The following is a 22,217-nucleotide window of genomic DNA, read 5'->3' as shown; positions in this document are numbered from 1 at the left end:
AAGGCCTTGCTTGACCGTGGTACCCATTAGATGGGAAATAGTAAATTGAAAGGAATTCCTGCAACATTTATTTTCTCCTTTGAAAGCCAGCCATCACAAGATAGCCAATCCTAATAAGATCAACTGCCTCTTAACCCCTTTTACCCCTATCTTATCAACAGAGCTGTCGACACACACAAGCATGGATACTGCCACAGAAGATGTTCTGGTAAATGAGCTTCTTTAACAAGCTAAAACAATCCTGCGCCAAATGATTCTATCGTCATAGAAGTTGCTTTCGCAGATCATTGCATCATTGTTCGGGTGTTGCTCCTGAATCCATACAGAGTCAACTCTTTCTAAAGACTTTAGACGCTTTCTAAAGACAAAGATGTAGTTTGTCTTTTGACAGTTAATACTGCGGTTGACGTTCTAATGAAAGGATACTGTAGCATCTCTTTTTACATTAATGAGATTACTTAGTAAGATATGTACAAGGTTTTGTGCTGGGTTGTCTCATATTACTCATGTAGGCTCCCAATGTGTGGCAAAGTCATCTTTAATTCAGACGCAGGTAATTTTACTTTCCCGGACGAAGATGCTGCGTGGATCCAGGAGAAAGTGTAAAAAGGCAACAAAGTTAGAAGAGAGCAGGCTGATGGAGAACGGAGTCACCGATGAAAACCAAATGAGTCCCACCGTGCGAGGGCAGAGACAGGGTACTGCAGACTCCGGGGTCCCTCTTCCTCCTCCTCCTCCTCCTCCTCCTCCCCCACGCCTCAGGCCGAGACTGATATTTCACACGCAGCTGGCTCACGGCAGCTCCACCGGCAGGATTGAAGGCTTCACCAATGTTAAGGAGCTGTATGCCAAAATCGCAGAGGTCTTTGAGATCCCACCAACAGAGGTGCGTACGTACAGTCGGGAGAGCAAGCTGGCCTTTTCTGGTACTCTTTATCAGCTGTGGATTAATCTCTTTGCTTCAATACTGAAATACTGTGCCTGTCGGAACTAAATTCCTTTTTGTGCATAATGTCCAACACTGCTCCAAAAGGTTTTAATGAGGGGTGATTTCTGGGGCCTGGTCATTGTGTGCTAGTTAGATTTCAGACCAAGCAGTGGATATTATGGTAGATATTTATGAATGTTTCACATAGATTTTGAAGTCTGTTTTATTTATATTTTTTACACTTGATAATACATTGCCTAGAACTCTGCTGGCAGCACTCAATGTCTGATATTTCCTTCTCCATGGTTTCAGTGGAGGGGTTGCCACGGTTAAAAGTAAACAGAAATGCCGAATGAGCACGTTGGCCTTGGAATTCCTATTTTGGTGCCGGTGGAGGCGGCGTCCAAATTATGTTCCCTCTGCCCGAATGGCGAGGCTTCAGTCGGCCTAATATTAGGCTTTGGGCCTCATTTCCATGATGTGGGACAGCTACCCCTTACTCACAGAGCTGGCTTGAAAATTGAGCTGCGGTCAGGCCCTCGCAAGCAGAGGCATGGGAGTGTGGGCGGGGAATGGGGGGTGGTGGCAGGGGCAGGGAATGAATCATGAAGGGTGCTGGTGGGCACCTTGACAGCTGGAGCAGAGGTGGATGATGTACTTTTAATGTGGCATTGGGAGGTTCACTCCTGGTCCTCCCAGTTCCATATTCACGTGAGCATTTTGTAAAATGTACCTTGTTAGTTGAGGCCTGGTTTGCTTGAGGGCATATAACCAGCGCTAGTTGATTCAGGATAAACAATCATGCAGTGAGAACCTAAAACAGGCATTAGGCCCTTATTTTCATGTACAAACCTGTTTCAGTCATGAACATTGATCACCAATATTCTTTTTTTCAATATGCACTTCCAGTTCATAATGGAGATACACTTCCTGGCTGCCATATTGGAGACAATTAACACCCAAAAATGGCACTGCATGGCTGATGGTGATAATCCACTAATAATGGCAATAATAGTCTCTATGCTTGTGCACTATTTTGCTTCTGATAGAAACCATGGGCTGGATGCTGCTTGATGAGACTCCCAGCACTCGCTGCATCTGCCACCTCATCCCTGGTCTAATTCAGTACAGCAGGCTTGAATCTCCACCCAATCCCGGGGAAGAGGGTGTCCCTCCTCTCCTCAACAGCATCCAGCATATGTTCAATGTCAGCATCCAGGTACCTTGGTGCCGGTCTTCGTGCAGCCATCTTCTTGGCTGGAGTGACAGTCTGTGCTGAGTGGAACATTTAAAAGCTGCTCCAGCTGGTCAGGCTCTGAAGGCGAATCCCAACCCCAGCGAATCAGATGCTTGGGAGGCGGGACTCGGGCGGGCTGTATGTGGGCTGCACGTTGGCCCATTTGCATGACATGAATTGCTTGCAGTTACTGTGATTCACCACTGGCAGCAGCACTTGTGGGCGGTACGGTAGTGGTTTCACAGCTCCAGGATCCCGGGTTCGATTCCCGACATGGATCACTGTCTGTCTGGAGTCTGCAGGTTCTCCCTGTGTCTGCGTGGGTTTCCTCCGGGCGCTCTGGTTTCCTCCCACATGTCCCAAAAGGCAGGCGGTTAGGTAATTTGGACAATCTGAATTCTCCCTCTGTGTACCCAAACAGGTGCCGGAGTGTGGCGTAACTTCATTGCAGTGTTAATGTAAGCCTACCTGTGACAATAAAGATTATTTTAAAGATTACTTTACTTAGGGCGAGATTCTCTGTCCTCGTTACACTCTCGCTCGAGCAAAACGAGGCCGGTGAATAGTGGGAGAGTCCAAAACGAGACTCGCGCCAGGCTCCAAACAGTTTGTGATGCAATCGGCCCGCTCCCGTAGGCAAAATCGTGGTGAGAAACCACTTATCACCATTTAAGCCCCATTTCCATGCAATTAAGGGGATCCACCCCTTATCCAACGGCTTCCAGTCATTCAGTGGCCTCCCCAGCAAGTGCCGATTAATACTCCTCCTTAAATATGTGAACCTGGTGGAAGGGCTTCTGCAGGGAGCCGAGGTGGTGGGTAGTCATCTTTGCTCTCAGGCAAAGAGGCCGGGGTGCTGGGCTTGCCGCCCCAGTGCTCGGCAGGGGATGGGTGACCCCCCCCCTGCTTGGAGTGGGGGTGGGGGGCCACCCTCTGCAGGGGTGGGCCAGCATGCGAAGGGGGAGAGGGGGTGGTGCTGGAGGGCAACCGCGCATGGCACCACCATGCCATCACCTGGATCGTGTGCACCCATTCGGGGGGCAAACCTTGCCCGCCCGTCTGCCCCACCGACCACCCATTACTCCCAACGACTGCCAAGGCCTCTGGCTGTGCGGCTGGAGGCGAATAGGGAATTGGCAATTGTGGTTAAGTGAGCACTTCACACAACAACGCAAGTGGATTCCTGTGGGTGGGTGGACCATGTAACATGTGGGAGTCAATGCCTAGCATCCCAATCAGACCGCGATGCCTGGGCACTGTGCCTGAACACTGCGGGAGGCAAAGCCACACATGCAGCAGGCAATATCCGAACACCCAAGGGATGGGACACAGCTCCCGGGACATGTCCATGGCCGGAGGGTGGGTGAGTGCAATGGGGAGCGGACCAGCGCCCGGTCCAGGTGACGTTATGTGCGTGTGTCTGGGATTCAGGGTCTTGGGTCCAGTGAGGGGGCCTGCTGTGGACTGGAGTGTGAGGACAGGGCGCTCTGGGTGTGGTGGAGGTGGGGAATGGTGCCGACGTCGTGCTCCAGGCTCTCCACTGCGGTCGCCACCCTAGCAGTGTTAGTCTCGGTGCCACGTATTGCCAGCGACATTTCCTGCGCCCGTAGCCTCTGGTCTCCACCAGTCAGCTACGGACCTGTTGGAGTGTCGCTGACATCTCCCTCTGAATGACCCGGCCGCACCTTAATGTTCGCATCAGCTCCCAGTAACCCACTTCCACAGTCTCAGCATCAGGCTGGGACCCAGCTGGGTCCTGGGATCCAGCAGACCTCCAACTGCTGCCTCGCCTGGGGGTTCCTGCCCCTAACTGGTCTACATCAGCAGCAGTGTGGTGCTCACTAGGTTGTGCCCAGAAGTCTGTCCACTAACCTTTCCCACCGACGTGTGTGTCTCTGCGCTGGTGGAGGGTGGGGATGACAGCTGTGACGCGTTGATCGTGGCATCCTCAGAGCTCTCCTCCAAGGTGGTCTGATGGTAGGCAGGGATGGAGCCCACCGCGGATGGGCTGGTGCTGTTGGCTGGAGGATCTGTGGGAGAATGGACATGCGGTCAGTGGGAGGGATGGGTTAGTCAGTAAGGCAATAACAACTCATGTGTGATCGGTTCTCTGGGTGGGTCCCAGTGGATCCTCACCGCTGCAGCGTGCGCTGACTTCTGCATTGATGACCGCATTTTCCTGGCCACCCCGGTCACCTCTAGGGTACATTCCTTGAAGGTGGTGAGGATTCTTATGTCGGGCACCCCTCCGCCAGTCTGGGTCCTCTCCTGGCGATTGTGGGAGATCTTCTTCTGCGGAGACACAGAGGGGGCATCATTAGCCACACGCGTGGATCAGAGTGGTGCGGGGAGTGTGAAGGAAGGGTTGAGGGTGGGGAGTCGAAGGGAGAGGGAGAGTGAAGGAAGAGTTGGGGGCCATTTGGAAGTTTTGTGGGTGGATGCTTGCATGGGAGCAGAGAGGTCTCGGCAGTGGAGTGGGGGGCTTTGGTGTCAGCTCACCCGTGGTGTAGATCGTTGACTATCCTCCAACACTGGAGGCCAGTCCTCCTGGTCACACTCCCCGAGCTCACGACCGCCGCCGCCTTGTCCCAGGCGGTACTGGCTGCCCTTTGGTTCACCTTCCGGTACACTCGGGGGAACAGGACATCTCTCCTGGTCTTGACCGCATTGAGGAGCCTCCCCAGGTCTCCCAAATCACGGGGCCGGACCACTCGGTGCCAAGGCGAGCCTGGCTGTGCCAGTGCTGTTTAAGTGCTACTCGACCTTGTTAGTGGGGGGAGGGGGGCTGGCGAGCATGGTCCTGGTGAATTGGCTGGTGAGCCTTTATTTACAGTGAGAAGCCCGTGGGGCCTCGTTAAGTAGACTAATTAATGTGATTAGCATTCTCGACCTCGCTGTGCCGAGCGCCGGCAAGCTCATGGCAGTTCCCCCTCGCAACCACACTTAGAAACCTTTCCAGAGAATCGCGCCCTTAGTCTCCAGAATAGAGAATCCAGGTCAATGAGTTCCAACAGTAAGCTTGAAAAATATCTTCTTCACATACAATGGAAGGTTGTTAAATTCACCTTGACGAATATGTCAACATTCAAGATTGGATAGCGGGTGAAGGAAAAAGGGGTTGAAGGGATTTGGGAATAGTGTGGGATAGATGGGATTGGAACAGAATTGGCCTTGGTCAGGAGGCTCTCCGTGTTCAAATAACCTGTTCAAAATCACTGCATCATTTCAGACATAAGGGGTAATCATGTGCATGAGATGTCAGAAGACCGTCAGCATTCAGGGGTCTAATGTCCACCTGGGGCATGTGTAAAGAACTTCTCTTCCCTAACATGGGGAGTAGGGAGTTCTTCCATATGGAAATATGCACCCACTTCCTGCCTGCCATACCGGGGCCTTCGCAGTGAGGAGTGTCAAGTGCATCAATTTCTTGGTCAGCTCCTGTAAGGTATTTGAGACATGGGACTTTCTCTTCACCTCTCCTTTGCTGCCTCACTCGTTCGATTATTCCTGTTTCCATTAAAAAAGAGATCTTACAGAATGGGCAACAGTTTTTAGATCCTCCCCCTGAGAGATAGCCAAAGGGGAGAAGAGCAAGATAACAGTTGAGATTATCAAATTGTGAATGACACAACGGGAATCCAGACGATCAATATTGGTATCCTCATTGGAATTCCTTTACATTTGATTAACAGGCCTCTGCGCCTGATAATCCCTCTCCCCTTACAGATTGCATTCACGTTGGAAACAGGTCTCCCATGGCGTGCATCTGGTTAAAAGAAGCTGTCAGAGGGGTTCAGGTGAGTGCATCGCTCAGGGGGGAGAGATCATACCCAGGCATTGCCACCTGGCACTTTCCCTGACACTGCCCCTGGCACTGCCCCATGGCAGTGCCGTAGGGGAGTGCCGGGTTGGGTTAGATGGTGCAGTGTTGGAGGGGGTGGTGTTCGGGGTGGAGATGAGGGTGGGGGTGGTGTTCAGGGGAGCCCTTTTTTAAAAGGTCCCCCGCTATTTAAAACCCAAGTGTTCAATTAGAGCCTTACTACCAGCGTTACGTCGTGTGACCCGCCCCTTCACTTCTTTTCAGCTTATGGGCAGAACGATCTGGCGGAGAAAACCACTGTCGGGGCCGGCAGCTTTAACACCGCTTTCCCTACCCGCTGTGTACCACTCTGCCAAAAATTGAGAAAATTCTGCCCAAAGACGTCGTTAAAAATCAGGCACAGGATATCAGTTTAAATAAAGTAAACGTTTTGACATTCTTACGTATTCCATTATTGGTGTGTGTTATTAGAGTTTGTCTTGTTTGAATAATAAATGTGTTGGATGACATTATACAGATACAGCAAAATTAGGCCTTTAAACAATGTCAAAAAGAAACAATTTCTCAATGCCATTGCATCATCTCTGGATAATAGCAAAAATAATGACCTCTTCAAACTATTGCGTGTGCTAACCGCAATTATATGTTGAAAAGGTCAAAATTAAGCTGTAGTAATCCCTACACATTTTCATTTTGTTTAACCTTGGTATGGGCCCGTTTGTATAATAATATTTACTATTGTCACAAGTAGGCTTACATTGACACTGCAATGAAGTTACTGTGAAAATCCCCGAGTTGCCACATTCCGGCGCATGTTCGGGTACACAGAGGGAGAATTCAGAATGCCCAATTCACCTAATAAGCACGTCTTTCGGGACTTGTGGGAGGAAACCGGAGCACCTGGAGGAAACCCATGCAGACACGGGGAGAACGTGCAGTCTCCGCACAGTGACCCAAGCCGGGAATCGAACCTGGGACCCTGGAGCAGTGAAGCAACACTGCTAACCACTGTGCTACCGTGCCGCCCATAATATAAAAAAGCATTGTTTTTTGTTAATACATAAGGAACAGCTGAACCCTGTTATTTACTTACAGAGAGGCTCAATACTGCCTGAAGTGAGATTAAATGGTTGAAATGACTCGGTATTCCCAGTTTATAGGCTCAATCACAACATGTCAACATGACATTCCTATGCTCATTATTTCAATAGACCCATCAACCTGTTTAGTTAACACCCAGAGGCACAGGCAACACAAAATAGGAAAAGGTACAGAAATCATTGTAAAGAGATAAGGGCGTCAGAATAAAAATGTGTAAGCAATCCTGCAGTAACAAATACAAAGGGCGCAATTCTCCGCTTTTGTTACGTTTTCGCTCAAGGGAAACTAGGCCGGTGAATAGCGGGAGAGGCCATAAACGGGATGCAACCGGCCCGCTCCCATAGGCTAAATCGGGATCTTGCTGTCGCGTGGCGGGAAACCAATTATCACCACTTAAGCCCCATATCCTGGTTTATATCATGGGCTGGTTTAGCTCACTCAGCTAAATCACTGGCTTGCCAAGCAGGCCAGCAGCACGGTTCGATTCCTGTACCAGCCTCCCCGGACAGGCGCCGGAATGTGGCGACTAGGGGCTTTTCACAGTAACTTCATTGAAGCCTACTCGTGACAATAAGCGATTTTCATTTCATTTAATATCCATATAATTAACAAGAGCCACCCCATCATCCAATGACCTCCCCAGCAAGCGGTCATGCTGGTGCCGATTAGTACTCCTTTTTAAAAATATGAATCTGGCGGAAGGGCTTCTGTGGCGAGCTTAGGAGGTCAGTGGCCATCTTTGCTCACAGGCAAAGAGACCAAGGGCGTGGGCTTCCTGCCCTTGTGCACGGCAGGGGATGGTGGACCCTCGGCTGGGGGTCGAGGGACCCTCCGCGGGGGTGGGCTGCCATGGCCGGGTGGGGGAGACGCTGGGGGGGCGGGGGGGGGGGCAACCAGGGGGCAACCCCTCATTGCATCATAATGCCAACCCATGGATCGTGTGTACCCATTCTGTATCCTGCCCGTATGCCCCACCGACCACCCATTACTCCCACCGACTGCTAAAGTTTCCGGCTTCGTGGCTGAAGGCTATCGCTAACAGGGAATTAGCAATCATGGTTAAGTGAGTACTTCACACAACCCAAGTGTACTCCCATGGTGGGTGGACCATGTAGCATGTGGGAGTTATTGCCGAGCATCCCAATCACAACTTGATGCCTGGACAGTGCACCAGAACACTGCGGGAGGAGACACCATGGACGCAGCAGCCAACTCCGAACACCCAGGGGATGGGACACAGCTCCGGGGGCGGGGGGGGGGGGGGGGGGGGGGGGGGGGGGGACATGTCCACAGGCGGAGGGTGGGTGAGTGCAATGGGGAGGGGACTAGCACCCGGTCCAGATGACATTAAGTGCGGGTGTCTGGGGTGCAATGTCTGGGGTCCGGTGAGGGTGGCCCGCTGTGGCTTAGAGTGAGTAGCCAGGGCGTTCCAGGTGTGGCGGAGGGGGGATACATGGGGTAAAGTCCTGGATCTTCGATGCCCCTGGCGGCTGTCCTCTGGGTGCTCTGGGCCCGGAGGGCTGCTCCCTCATGTCTCCATCAGCCCCAGACAACCCTGTTCCAGAGGTTCAGCATCAGGCTGGGACCCAGCAGGGTCCAGGGATCCATCAGACCTCGAACTGCTGTCTCACCTGGGGGTTCCTGCCTCCACCTGATGTGCATCAGCATTAGTGTGGTGCTCACCAGATTGTGCCCCAGAAGCCTGACCATTAACATGTCCCACCGAGGTATGTATATCTCCGTTGGTAGAGGGTGGGGATGCCAGCTGTGCCGCCACTATAACAGTTGCATCCTCGGAACTCTCTTCCGAGGTGTTCTCCTTGGAGTCAGGAGAGGGGGCCGCCTGGGATGGGCCGGCGCTGATGGCTGGAGGACCTGCGGGAGAATGGACATGTGGTCAGTGGGAGGGATGGGTCAGTCAATAAGGAGATCAGTACTCACGTTTGACAGGTCCTCCGGGTGGACCCTGGTGCTTCGTCACCTCTGCGGCGTCCGCCAATCTCTGCGTGGGTGACCGTCCTGTCCTTGGCCATCCTGGTCACCTCCAGGGACCACTCTTCAAAGTTGCTGTGGATTCTCAGGTCAGGCATGCCACTGTCTGTCTGAGCCCTTTCCGGCTGATTATGGGAAGGCTTTTCTGAGACGGCTCAGAGGGCGTTGTCGTTTTTTTATAAATTTAGAATACCCAATGATTTTTTTTTTCCAATTAAGGGGCAATTTAGCTTGGCCAATCCACCTAACCTGCACTTCTTTGGGTTGTGGGGGTGAAACCCACACAGACACGGGAAGAATGTTCAAACTCCTCACGGACAGTGACCCAGGGCCGGGATCCGGACCCGGGTCCTCAGCGCCACAGTCCCAGTGCTAACCACTGCACCACATGCCGCCCTCTCAGGGGGTATTATTAGCCACATGCTTGGTTCACAGTTGTGAGGGGAGGGATGTGTGTGAAGGGGCGGGGTTGGGGTGAGGGAGGGTTGAAGCGGTGAGTGGAGGAAGAGCTGAAGGGGAAGGGGATGGAGGGAGGGTTGGGGGTCACCTGGGGGGGGGATGCTCCCTTGGGGGTGGGTGGGACATTGATGTCTACTACTCCCGTGCTGCCCAGTGTAGGTCATTGACCTTCTTCCGGCACTGGACGCCAGACCTTCCTGGTCACACTGCCCGAGCTGACAACTGCCGCCACCTCATCCCAGGCAGCACTGGCTGCCTTGTGCCTCACCCTCTCGGGCCCCCGGGGAACAGGACATCCCTTCTGCCCTCCACCGTGTCCAGGATCCTCCCCAGGTCCGCATCCCCGAATCTTGGGGCCAGTCTCCTCAGTGCCATTGTTGACAGCTGGCTGGGGTTGGCTGAGCAAACGCAGCCTAAATGCTGCTCGACCTTGTTAGCGAGGGGCTGGCGAGCACGGTCCAGGTGAATCAGCTGGCGAGCTGGCATTTGGGGCGAGAAGCCGAGAGGCCTCCTAAGTGGCCCAATTACCGTTGAATAAAGTTGCCGGCCTCACTGGGTCGAGTGCCGGGATACTCATGGCAATTCCTGCTCGCTACAGAAATTTTTCCGGAGAATCGCGCCCAAAGTGATTTCTGACTTACCTGAATTTTAGCACAGTCACGGGATTCAAATTCACATATAGGGGAAAGCTACTCTTAAATATTAATTGTCACTTTTTGGGGGACTGTAACATAGAACAGTTTATGATATTAAAGGTGATGGATTCAGGAGAAACCATTAATAAAATGGAAATGATAATACTATAAATAGCCTCACAATAAACCTACATAACATATTAAGAATTTATGTTATGGCTGAGGCAATATTAACATCTGGCTGTTCAATTGTGTCTGATAAACAATAGTGTTCATTGAGGTATTATTTAGGTGGTAATGGAATATTAATGTCCTGATTACATATTGTACCATCAAAATACTCTCACCTTTATTTTCAAGTGCTGTTGTTTATTCCTTCACAGGATGTGGGCAACTCTGCCCAGGTCGGCATTTCGTTGCCCATCCCTAATTGCCCTTGGTAGTGGTCAGCCGTCTTCTTGAGCTGCTGCAGTTCATGTGGTGTAGGTCCACCCATTGTGCTGTTGGGAACGGCAAGTTAGGAAGTACTCAGAATCATTGTTTCGGCACAGAAGGAGGCCACCATATCCGCACCGGCTCTCCAAATAGGCATCATGACTTAGTGCCATTCCTCTGCCTTTTCCCTGTACCCCTGAGCATTGTTTCTGTTCAAGTAATCACCCAATGCCCTCTTGAATGCCTCAATTGAACTTGCCTCCACCACACTCCCAGGCCGTGATTCCCAGGCCCAAACCACTCGTGTGAAAAAGTTTTCCTCACATCACAATTTCTTCTTTTGCAAATCACTTTAAATCTGTGGCCTTTCATTGATCCTTTTACGAGCGGGAACAGTTTCTCCCTATCTATCCTGTCCAGCCCCCTCATGATTTCAAACATCTCTGTCAAATCCGAGGAGAACAGTCCCAATCTTTCCAATCTATCCTCATAACTGAAGTTTCTCATACCTGGAACCAATCTTGTAAACCTCTTAGAACATAGAACATAGAACATACAGTGCAGAAGGAGGCCATTCGGCCTATCGAGTCTGCATTGACCCACTTAAGCCCTCACTTCCACCCTATCCCCGTAACCCCATAACCCCACCTAACCTTTTTTGGTCACTAAGGGCAATTTATCATGGCCAATCTACCTAACCTGCATGTCTTTGGACTGTGGGAGGAAACTGGAGCACCCGGAGGAAACCCACGCAGACATGGGGAGAACGTACAGACTCTTCTGTACTCTCTCCAATGAGTTCACGTCCTTCCTATAGTCTGGCTCCCAGAACTGTACACAAGATTCTAGCTGAGGTCTAACTAGGGTCTTGTATAAGATCAGGATAACCTCCTTCCTATACTCTATGCCTGTATTAATAAATTATTATTAAAACATATTATGTGCTTTCTTAACCGCTCTCTCCACCTGTCCTGTCCCAGTCCTGCAGAAAAGAATTATAAAAATAATATTTATCCAGTCTGGCTGGATAAATATTCACCTGCCCAACATTATGGTATAAAGATTACAGCTAAAACACAAACCATTATCTTTCTAAAGAACACCACATTACCATAGTGTTTGTGACGTATTTTAAGTACTTACTTTTTTTGTCTCTTCAGATTCTCTTCTGCACATTAAATACTCACAAAGTTGACATGCAGAAATTATTGGGAGGCCAGATTGGACTGGAGGACTTTATCTTTGCCCACGTAAAAGGACAAATGAAGGAAGTGGAGGTGACAAAGTCAGAGGATGCTCTTGGTCTGACCATCACTGACAATGGAACAGGCTATGCCTTCATTAAGGTACCAGAAGTACAGATTGTGGACAGTGTCCTTCAAGTATGAGCTCAATAAATTACGTGCTGGGGGTGAGGGCGGATGTTTGGAAGGATACTGTACAGAATGAAGTCGGTAAACAGGATTACAGTCGTAGGACAGGATTTTCCGGCCCTTCCCGCCGTCCAGGGGGTTTTCCGGTTTCTCGCTGAAGGTGAGCCCCAGTGGCAGGGCAGGGCAAAATGCCATTGTCTTTAGTGGGACCAGAGGATCCCACTGTAGCCGCTGACTCCACTGGCTCCATTGCTGGAAATCAAACCACAGAGTGGGGTGGTGGGGTGGGTGGGGGAGGGAGGGGGGGAGGGGGGGGGGGGAGAGGTTGCGTTAAATTCCACCTAGTAGTTATAAACGTCTTCCCTCATGTTCAGCAGAAACTAAACAAAATGGGTAAGACACTTAAAATAACTCAATCTGGAATTGTGTCTGCGATGCAAGGGAGGTTTTTCATTGGAGGTTGGTACAAGGTGGCCCTGTGCGCAATATCATTGTCCTTGGTAGTGTAGTGGTCCGTATCCCTGTCACGCAGGAGACCGGGGTTCAATTACCTGCCAGGGAGGAAGTAAAACATTAGTGGGTGGCACGGTAGCACAGTGGTTAGCACCGTTGCTTCACATCTCCAGGGTCCCAGATTTGGTCCCTGGCTTGGGTCACTGCCTGTGAGGAGTCTGCACGTTCTCCTCGTGTCTGCGCGGATTTCCTTCCACAAGTCCCGAAAGAAGTGCTTGTTAGGTGAATTGGGCATTCTGAATTCTCCCTCCATGCACCAGAACAGGCGCCGGAATGTGACGACTCAGGGCTTTTCACAGTAACTTCATTGTAGTGTTAATGTAAGCCTACCTGTGACAATAAAGATTATTAAAAAAAAGGGTGTTCAATTAAAGGTGGGTGTCAGCATACGGCAACAAATTATTGTTGCAGCGTTGTAAAACTTAAAACAGCCTGGGTTCAGGAATAAAGACCCATGTGAAATAAAAGGAAAACCCAATGAAGAATCACAAAAACCTGATTCTGTGAGGAAAGGTAGCTGTTTCAAAGTCAGTTCTGTTGTAACCTGCTCGGATCCTATTGGCTGGGGGCAGTGGGTTACCCCATGAATCTTGGAGAATATGAGCTCCCCCCGATAGGGAGGCCGGGGCAATCGTTAACCTTTCAGCTGTGTAGACAGAGCTGGCCAGTGTGGTACCGGCTAGAGGGGGAACCACTAGTGAAGGGCTGTGTAAATATTGTTGAAAATAAAGTTACTTTCTGTTTCACTCAACAAACACGTGCTGGACTTTTCACGGCCCTCACAAAAAATTCAAAGCGCGTGCAGTTGCATAGTGTGAAAATGTGTTGACGATTGCCCAGTTTGACACTTCTTTCCCAGAGAGCATCAGAGCGTCATTCATGGCAACAAGTGGCAAAGATTGACCACTAGGTGGGGGCTGACCTGGGAGTGCTCATTTTTGTGCTGAATTGGTGAAACCAAAATATCCTCAGCAGGGGCAGCTTTTGCAGGACTTCTATCATCGCCGGCACTCACCACAGGCTGTAATTTTAGGGGATCTGTGAATTTGTGTGAGGTGGCATCAGAGTGGACCACGTCAACACACTGACTCCGCATTTGACCAGTGGCGGCTGGAACCCATGTGGGAAAGGCGCATTGTTTTAAAAATCACAACAGGCAATTTGTAGCTCATAAACAATGTTGAGGAAACAATTGAATGTGATTTTGCAGACCCCTCCAAATTCTACGAGGAGTGCATGGGGGACACGAGAGGGCAGGAGCTTAGAGTGACAATGGGGTTGCGATTGAGCTTCTTGTTGCAATTAGCAGCTGGAGGGTTGTGGTGAATGTGATTCACACCGGATTGTAATCTATACATACATGTCTGCATTGTAAGTGCAGTTACACTACCTGTCCTCCAGGGGGAGTAGCTCTGGGAATGCTCGAGGACTCCTCCCCCGCAAGCTGCTGTATAAATGTCACTGCCACATGGTCAGCCGGCCAGTTCACTGTAAGTTCAATGGCTAACCGGCTGCGTCTGTTGTGAGTATATTAAAACCGCTATTCTAATCCTACAAGCACGTGTCCGTAGAATTATTGGTTCCAACAAGGGTCAGGCATTGCATCTTCACAGGAAGGCTGGTGCAGCGCAGTCACAACATTTCGCAATGGAGGATGGGAAGCTGAGAAGCTAGAGATCTGAGGTCGAGCCCCATTTATTGCAGTCAGCTTCTGGCACAGGGATCCATCAAAAGTAGCCTAGCAGAGAGATAGATTTGGCAATTTTGGGCAGCCAATTGGCAGGGTAGCCCATCAGATCGGCAGTGTCCACATGTCATGGGATAGAGGCTGGAGTTTTCCGGCGCCACTCACTGGCGGGATCTATCGCTCACGTCAAGGTCAAAAGACTTTTGTCCGGCTTGACACATCCACCACGGGGTATCAGCCATGGCGGGGCAGGTAAATCTCATCCAACAGGGGGTACGGATCTAGACAGTAGTAATCTCATAGCCACCTACAGGGGCAATCTAATAATGGAAAAAACACAAGAAGGACTGCGAGCAGGCCAGCAGCACAGAAGAAAATACCCTGTAGGTTATACAGGGTGTAGAGTGTCACCCAACTCTGTGCTTCTCTGAGGCCATGACAGTTCTCTGTGCTATTCTGGTGGAGGGGGTGAGCTCCAGTAACATTGTCACCCAGTGCAAATGTCACTGTGGTCCCAAATGTCTGTGTCCAAGTCACACCAGGGGCCCACCAGAGACCTGGGGCGGGATTCTCCGATCGCCAAAATTGCGTTGGGCGATCGGCGGGAGAATCCACGTTTACGCTGGAATCGGGGGCGATGCCATTTTTGTGATGCTCTGCCCCCACACGAACAGCGTACTCGGGCTGCTAACCCGTCACCAGACGCAGGATCGTGCAGCTCTTGCGTAATTTATTCTGCCGTAATCCGCCACTGTTTCCACGCCAGCATTAGCACTTAGTCTTCAAATCGGAGAACATCTTGCAAATTTTGAGGCGGATATTTCCCAAAGAATTTCAAAGTTAATTTGGAAGGGATTCTTCAGCCGTGTCCGCCTGCCGACCGGAAAATGGAGCTCTCCATTGTACACGACTCATCCGTGGCGGGAGCGCCATTTGGTCACGCCCATTTGGGGCGGAGTTCCGACTCTAACATCTCTCGAGACTTTGGAGGATTCTGCGATGCATGGAGGCTCACTGGAAGCCTCTCCTGGCTTTCTCCGGCCGCGTTGGGCTCAAGCGAGAGCCCTTATCCACTTATCCCGAGACGATGGCCCCTTGTTCTAGACTCCAACCAGAGGAAACAATATCCCTGCTTCCAGTCATGTCCAGCCCTGTCAGATTTTATACATTTCAATGAGACCCCCTCTCATTCTTCTAAATTCCAGTGAATACAGGCTTAGTCTACCCAATCTCTCCTCATACAACAATTCTGTCACAAGAACATAAGAACATAAGAACTAGGAGCAGGAGTAGGCCACCGTCGCTGCCCCATGGGATGGATCCAGGTTGGCACTCAGCATCCCCTCCTCCCGATCGGTGCCCATAGGACCCTGGGGTTCTCCTTGGGACATATGGGCAGCTGGTTCGAACCCTGACTGCCCCTGCGTCATCTGGCTCTGCCAGTCCTGGCGGTTCCCTATAGTCTGCACCATTGTGTCGACATCCTTGGCGGAACCACATCAAGGTAAGCCTGGTACTGGGTCACATCCCCCAGTGAGGCAGACATTCTGTCGAGACCCTCAGCTATGGTCATCACTGACAGCGCGATGCCTTGGACACCTTCACTAATGTTGACGTCATGCACCAGGCTCTCCATTGTGATCGCCGTATTGGCCTCGGTACCACGCATTGCCGGGGACATCGCCAGCGCCCGTAGACTCAGCGACTCCTCCAGTCAGCTATGGACCTGCTGGAGTGTTGCTGACATCTCCCTTTGAATGTCCTGGGCGGACCCTAACTTCTCCATCAACTCCAGGTAACCCTGTTCCACAGGCTCAGCATCTGACTGGGACCCAGCTAGGTCCTGGGATCCAGCAGCATTCTGACTGCCGTCTCACATGGGGGTTCCTGCCTCTACCTGATGTGCATCAGCAGCAGTGTGGTGCGCACAAGATTGTGCCCCAGAAGCCTGGCCGCTAACATATCTTACCGAGGTGAATATATCTGTGCTGGTGGGGGTTGGGGTCGATAGCTGTGCCGCAAATATTATGGTGGCATCTTCAGAGATCTCCTCTGTGTTGGTCTCCTGGGAGGCTGGAGAGGGGGCCATCCAGGATGGGCCGGCACTGTCGGCTGCAGGACCTGCAGGAGAATGGACATGTGGTCAGTGGGGGGGGGGGGGGGGGGGGGGGGGATGGGTCAGTCAGTAAGGCAATAACAACTCACATTTGACAGGCCCTCCGGGTGGAGCCGGTGGTTCCTCACACCTGCGCCATCCGCCAACCTCCGCATTGGTGACCGCTCTATCCTCGGCCACACCGATCACCGCCAGAGGACGCTCCTTGAAGGTGGTGCGGATTCTTATGTCCGGCACACCACCTCCAATCTGGACCCTCTCCCGGCGATTGTGAGAGAGCTTTTCCTGAGGAGACACAGAGAGGGCATCATTAGCCACATGCGTGGTGGGAGGAGGGTTGGGAAGGAGGGGTTGGGGAGTTTAAAGGTGGAGGGGTTGAGGAAGGGTTGGGGGGTTGAAAGAGGAGGGGCATAGACGTCCCATGGGGGCGGGTAGGTCTCAGGGTGGGGGGGGGGGTAGTGGGGGTGGCGTTGGTACCTATTACTGCTGCTCAGTGTAGATCATTGACCTTCCTGCACTGAAGACCAGTCCTCCTAGTCACACTCCCAGCGCTCACAGCCGCTGCCACCACGTCCCAGGCAGCACTGGCTGCCCTATGGCTATCCCTCCTGGACCCTCAGGGGAACAGGACATCCCTTCTGGCCTCCACTGTGTCTAGCAGCCTCCCCAGGTGGGTGTTCTCGAATCTTGGGGCTGGTCTCCTCGGAATCATTGTTGTGAGAGGGGAGGTTGCTGCCGAGCTCAGTGCCGGCGAATCAGCTGGCAAGCCTTCATTTGCGGCGAGAAGCCCATGAGGCTCGTTAAGTGGACCAATTAATGTTGAATAGCGTTGCTGGTCTTGCTGGGCCGAGCGCCGGGCAGCTCGCGGCAATTCCTGCTTGCCACAACACATAGAAATCTTCCTGGAGAATCATGCCCTGCGTTAGTATGTATTGTGTTGAACAGGAAAAAGAAAACCAACAAATCCTTAAATGGTTTTAATGAGCACTGGATGCTAAATTAATGCCAGAACACTTGTGTTAATAATAGCTTTTGGCCAGAAAACAGAGAAAAGGTGGTATAGTGTGTTTCTGGTCTCTTAGCTTTCTGCTCATTTTAATGCAATGTGTTTGTTGTTGGTTCCTGCAGTTGTGCACACGTTCTCATAAATTTTTACGTACTCTTCCGATCTTTGCTTATTTTTTCCCCCCATATCCTGTTGACACTGTTTTGCACAGCTTGGCTCTACATTATCGGAGTAAAGGTTATTTAATTTTGGGGACTAAATTGCTCTGATTACGTGCTGTAATATGGATTTCTGAGTAAAACCTTACAGTAGAAAATCAATCAGAAAGTTGAGTCATCAAATTTCCTGGGACTGAAATGAACAAGAATTTATATTGCAGAAGGAGGCCATTCGGCCCATCGAGTCTGCACTGGCCCTTGGCGAACATTAAGTAATCGTTAAGAAAAGCCATCATCTCATCCCTGGGTGAGGTTTCATTTTGCTTTCACACATCAAAGCATAGTCCTCAAGCTTAATTGCCAGCTCAAATCAGATTAATAGTTCCCTTCTGTTGTTATTTAACTGAAAAAACTGTGTAAGTAGTGCCACTCTATTGAACTTTGTTGATCATTATGAAAATAAATAATTTCTTTCAGATGGTTAATTTACATTGTTTTCTTTTTACTAAACAATAGCTTTTAATTTCTCAGAGGATAAAAGAAGGCAGCACTATTGACAGAATCAAGACCGTCTGCGTCGGAGACCACATAGAAGGAATAAACAGTCAAACTATAGTAGGTTGCCGACACTACGAAGTTGCCAAGATGTTGAAAGATTTGCCCAAAGGTCAACCGTTCATACTTGGATTAGTGGAACCAAGGAAGGCTTTTGGTGAGTCAGTCAGCAAAGCAGCCCACATTCAAATCAAACATCATTAACATTTTCCATATCAGGCAATATTTATTTTCAGACTACATTCTTGATATATTCTCAAGAATCACTCCAGCTTGCATTGTGCGGCCATCTATTAATGGATGACTTGGAAAAGCCACTGTAATTGTAACATTTATTAACTTTCCTTCATCACTCTCGGAATGATCCGTCATTTCCAGGTTGGGTTGAAACTGCCCTGACATTTCAACACAGTCCATTATTATATTATTCACAAAGGGTCAGATCTTCCACATTGGCCAATAGATGAATATATTATTTTCATGGCAGCGAATCTGATGCTGATAGCTGTGTTGGGCGAATGTGGATAAGATATCAGATGCCTGGGCTAGTTGTTTTTGTGAGAGACAATGCACTCATAACGAACACAGTGGAATGCAAAATGGTTCATTCCTAACTTCTTTTTTAATTCATCAGGCTGCCCATAAGTCAGTGCAGTGTACTGTGGGGGTGGGATTGGGGGAAAGAGGGGTTACTTGCAAAAACTTCCTATGCTAGCTGAGTCCATGCCATCTATCACTGGACAAGTGCCCCCAGCTTGGCAATGCTAGTGTCTATCTCCTTCTGCGGCTTACAAAGAAAGTTTTCCATTCTGCCTTGGAACAATGGAAGATTGAGGCTGGAATTCTCTGGAAGTTGTAGTTCTCTTTTCCCACCGGCAGCTCCCCGGCCCCAACCGTGGGTTTCCCGGTGGCATGGGGTGGAATGGGGTGGCATGGGGTGGTAAATCCCATTGACAGACGGCGGGAGTAGAGAATCCTACCACCAGCGAACATTGCATCGCCAAGAAACACGCGGCTGGGGAAATCGGAGAATCCTGTCCCGCATGTCAAAAATTAGCAGCTACGCACAATGCTTGCAGTGATATCTCCAAGAAGATGTGGCAGTTTCCAACTTAGCATTTGTATCTTACTTGGTTAGTCCACCAAGAAATGAGCAACACTGAGAAACCTCTGCCTTCCTCCTGATTCCAGCAAATTCCTCATTTCGGCTCGGCACAAGACCGATACACAAGCAAGAGCCTCATGTTTAGCACAGGGCTAATTCGCTGGCTTTGAAAGCAGACCCAGCAGGCCAGCTGCACGGTTCATGCTGAGATTCATGGTTGAAGGGAACCTGACTTGGGGACATAGTGATGAATGACATAACTGAATAAAGAGAATGAACTTGAAGGTTTTCAGATGCTGAACTGAAGGCCTTGGTGACGAAGATGGAAAGGTGCAGAGATGCCCTGCATTTCCAGGGAACTAGGATAACCTTTAGATACACATCAAAAAGCAGGAGGAGCAGATGGCTGTGGATGACAGTGCCAGGAGTCAAGCTTCGAGGGACTGGATGCAATCCCATTCAAAGTTCAAGAAGTTCAATGACCTCACACAGTGGTGAAAATCGGTGAATGCATCTTCCAATGCCATATCCTACTAACTGCACCAATAATCCTAATTTAAATCACTACACTTCCATCACCAACAACCTCTAACAGATTTCCCTGATGTCCATATGCTTCACCTTCCCCACACACATTAACACTGTTGTGCAGCCCTACCCCATATCTCACAGCGGGCACACACTGCAACTATCCAAACATGACAACGTCTATCATCTGAACTGATTGGGCCACACACACTGACCCACCTCTGATGCACCATCAATTGGACTCGAGTCGTGAAGAAGTTCCAAATATCAGGCTTTAATTAACTAGTTGTGTCCCCGGCAGTTGACTTACAGAGAAAGGCCGACTGCCGGCTGCTATGGGTTCTTATACCCCGCCTCGTAGGAGGGGCTACTGGCCTCTCGGCCAATCGGTGAGCAGTCACATGACTGACCTCAGCCAATTGGCAGAGAGACACATGACCTGCCTGAGCCAATGGGCAGCGAGTCCTCTGCACCAATGGCAGCACTACTCTGAGGTTCCGTAAACCTCCTAGTCATACCACCACAACCTCCCTCCCTCTTACTGGACATGGTGGTGCACAAGTGGAGGGAATAGGAGCTAACCACAAGAGACAGACATACCCACATGTCCCAAGCCTCATGGAGGAGGTGCTACTGGCTACCATTAGGACGGCCAATGTCAAGGCCCTGATCCAAGGGTGGGGCTAATGCCATTGAATATGATGGTATCCCCATACCCAATCCTCCTTGTCACATCACTTCCCCTCGTTCCAGAGACATTCCTGACTTATGAGCTGAAGATAGTGTAAAGCATGTACCTCTTACTTTCCCTACTCCCCGCGTCACAATCTTACCTTTTCCTTTCAGATACCCAACTCACACAGCTTGACCAGACAGTGGGGAAACACAAAGAAGAAAGTCATGATGAAGACAGCACTATCATTTGATTTCACACTCAGAGTGACCAACTCAGATACTAACACTGCTCTGTATCTTAGGGGATAGATTAGGTGCAGAATCTGCACATGGTAAGACATTGGGCATGAGTGGGCTGCAGCCAAGACAGGGGGCGAGGGTAGTGCAAGTGCCAATTTACCAGAGGTGGAGGTCACAAAAAGGTTCCACTGCAGGGGGCTCCGATGAGGACTTTGATGAGGCATCTTATGGAAGATGGGTATGCATAACCAATCCCAAGTTAAATAAGAAAATGCTAGAAAAGCTCAACAGGTCTGGCAGCATCTGTGGAGAGGGAAACCGAGTTAATGTTTTGGGTCCAATATGACTCCTCTTGTGGGATCAAGGAGAAATCCTTGTGGAACTCCAGAGGTAATACAGCAAGGGTAGAAAGTGAAAGCACTGCTGGAGTCACATTGCCCGACTGTGTTGGGGCAGGTCGAATCTCTTCACCTTTCCATTTTCCTTTCCTTTCAAACACTCCTTGAGACTTACCTCTTTGTTCATCTGCCATAATATCTCCGTAGTGTCCAATTTTGTTTGAAGTTAGGTTCTGTGGAGCACCTTGGGCCTTTTACCGGGCCCATGTAAACACAGGTTGTTGTTGTTTTACTGTTGATTGATGTTATGTAATTCTCATCTTTACCCTCTCGTCACTGAAGTTCATTTCTAGCCCAGTATCAGTTGTTCTTATTTAATAGTTTTTAATGATTTAGAGAGTACTAATCCTCCTGAATAAAATATCTTGTCATTCAATAGTAACGGTTCAGCAGTTGAATTGCGACTCCATCGGGTCTATTTAAACTACCAGCATTTGCATAAATTTGAAATCCTAACCTGATATCTTGAAAGACGATTGCTTAGGCAGCTGAATTTTTAATTTGGGTTGGTTAAAAATAGGGGTTTTAGCTCCTGGTTGCTAACGGTTTAATTACAGGGTAATATGTAGGGTTGCTTCAAGATGGCACCTGAAGTCACCCAGCTTCATTGTTGATTTTCTGATAGTTCTTATTGTCAGTTTTAAAATCTTCAGATCCTAAATGCAGCTTTAATTGGGAACAGAAGGGCACAAACATGTTTCATTATTCATTACTGCCAACTTTTAATTTATTTATGGAGAATTGCAATTCACGTGAAAGCTTTTTTGTGCATAGATCTTTGAAACTGTTCTTTGTCTAAGACGTGCAGTGCCATCCCATACTCTTTGTGCCCATCGGCTTTCCGCGCATGTTTATCTCTTGCATATTGTAGATTTAAGTAAGATTGATATTTTTGACAATTTGCATCTTTAAGCTGACTGAACAACTGGTATATATCAGTCCTCAAAGTGGAGTAGTAGCCCGGAGGGATTGGGATATTTAAATGTTTCTAATAGACCTGACTCCGTGTCAGAATGAAGAGCAGATTTATCGAGTTTGTGATGAACGATAAATCTGCTCTTTGTTGTGCAGGAAGAAAGTTTTTTTTTTAAATTTAGAGTACCCAATTAATTTTTTCCAATTAAGGGGCAATTTAGCGTGTTCAATCCACCTACCTTGCACATCTTTGGGTTGTGGGGGCGAAACCCACGCAAACACGGGGAGAATGTGCAAACTCCACACGGACAGTGACCCAGAGCCGGGATCGAACCTGGGAC

The 22,217-nt window shown here is 49.7% G+C and overlaps 1 protein-coding gene across 1 annotated transcript in view; it reads left to right on the top strand.

Annotated features, from left to right (window-relative positions):
• Positions 1 to 577: 577 nt before the first annotated feature.
• gipc3 (GIPC PDZ domain containing family, member 3) overlaps positions 578 to 22,217 on the top strand; it is an 81,256-nt gene continuing 59,616 nt past the window's right edge. The window contains exons 1-3 of the mRNA XM_038776575.1: positions 578 to 886; positions 11,768 to 11,953; positions 17,992 to 18,172. Coding sequence (XP_038632503.1) covers positions 578 to 886; positions 11,768 to 11,953; positions 17,992 to 18,172 — 676 coding nt within the window. The remainder of the gene's footprint in view (positions 887 to 11,767; positions 11,954 to 17,991; positions 18,173 to 22,217) is intronic.

This window comes from Scyliorhinus canicula, chromosome 18 (genome assembly GCF_902713615.1).
Source record: "Scyliorhinus canicula chromosome 18, sScyCan1.1, whole genome shotgun sequence".
NCBI lineage: Eukaryota > Metazoa > Chordata > Chondrichthyes > Carcharhiniformes > Scyliorhinidae > Scyliorhinus > Scyliorhinus canicula.
The sequence above is the reverse complement of the archived record's forward strand: the minus strand, read 5'-3'. Positions and strand labels throughout refer to the sequence as shown.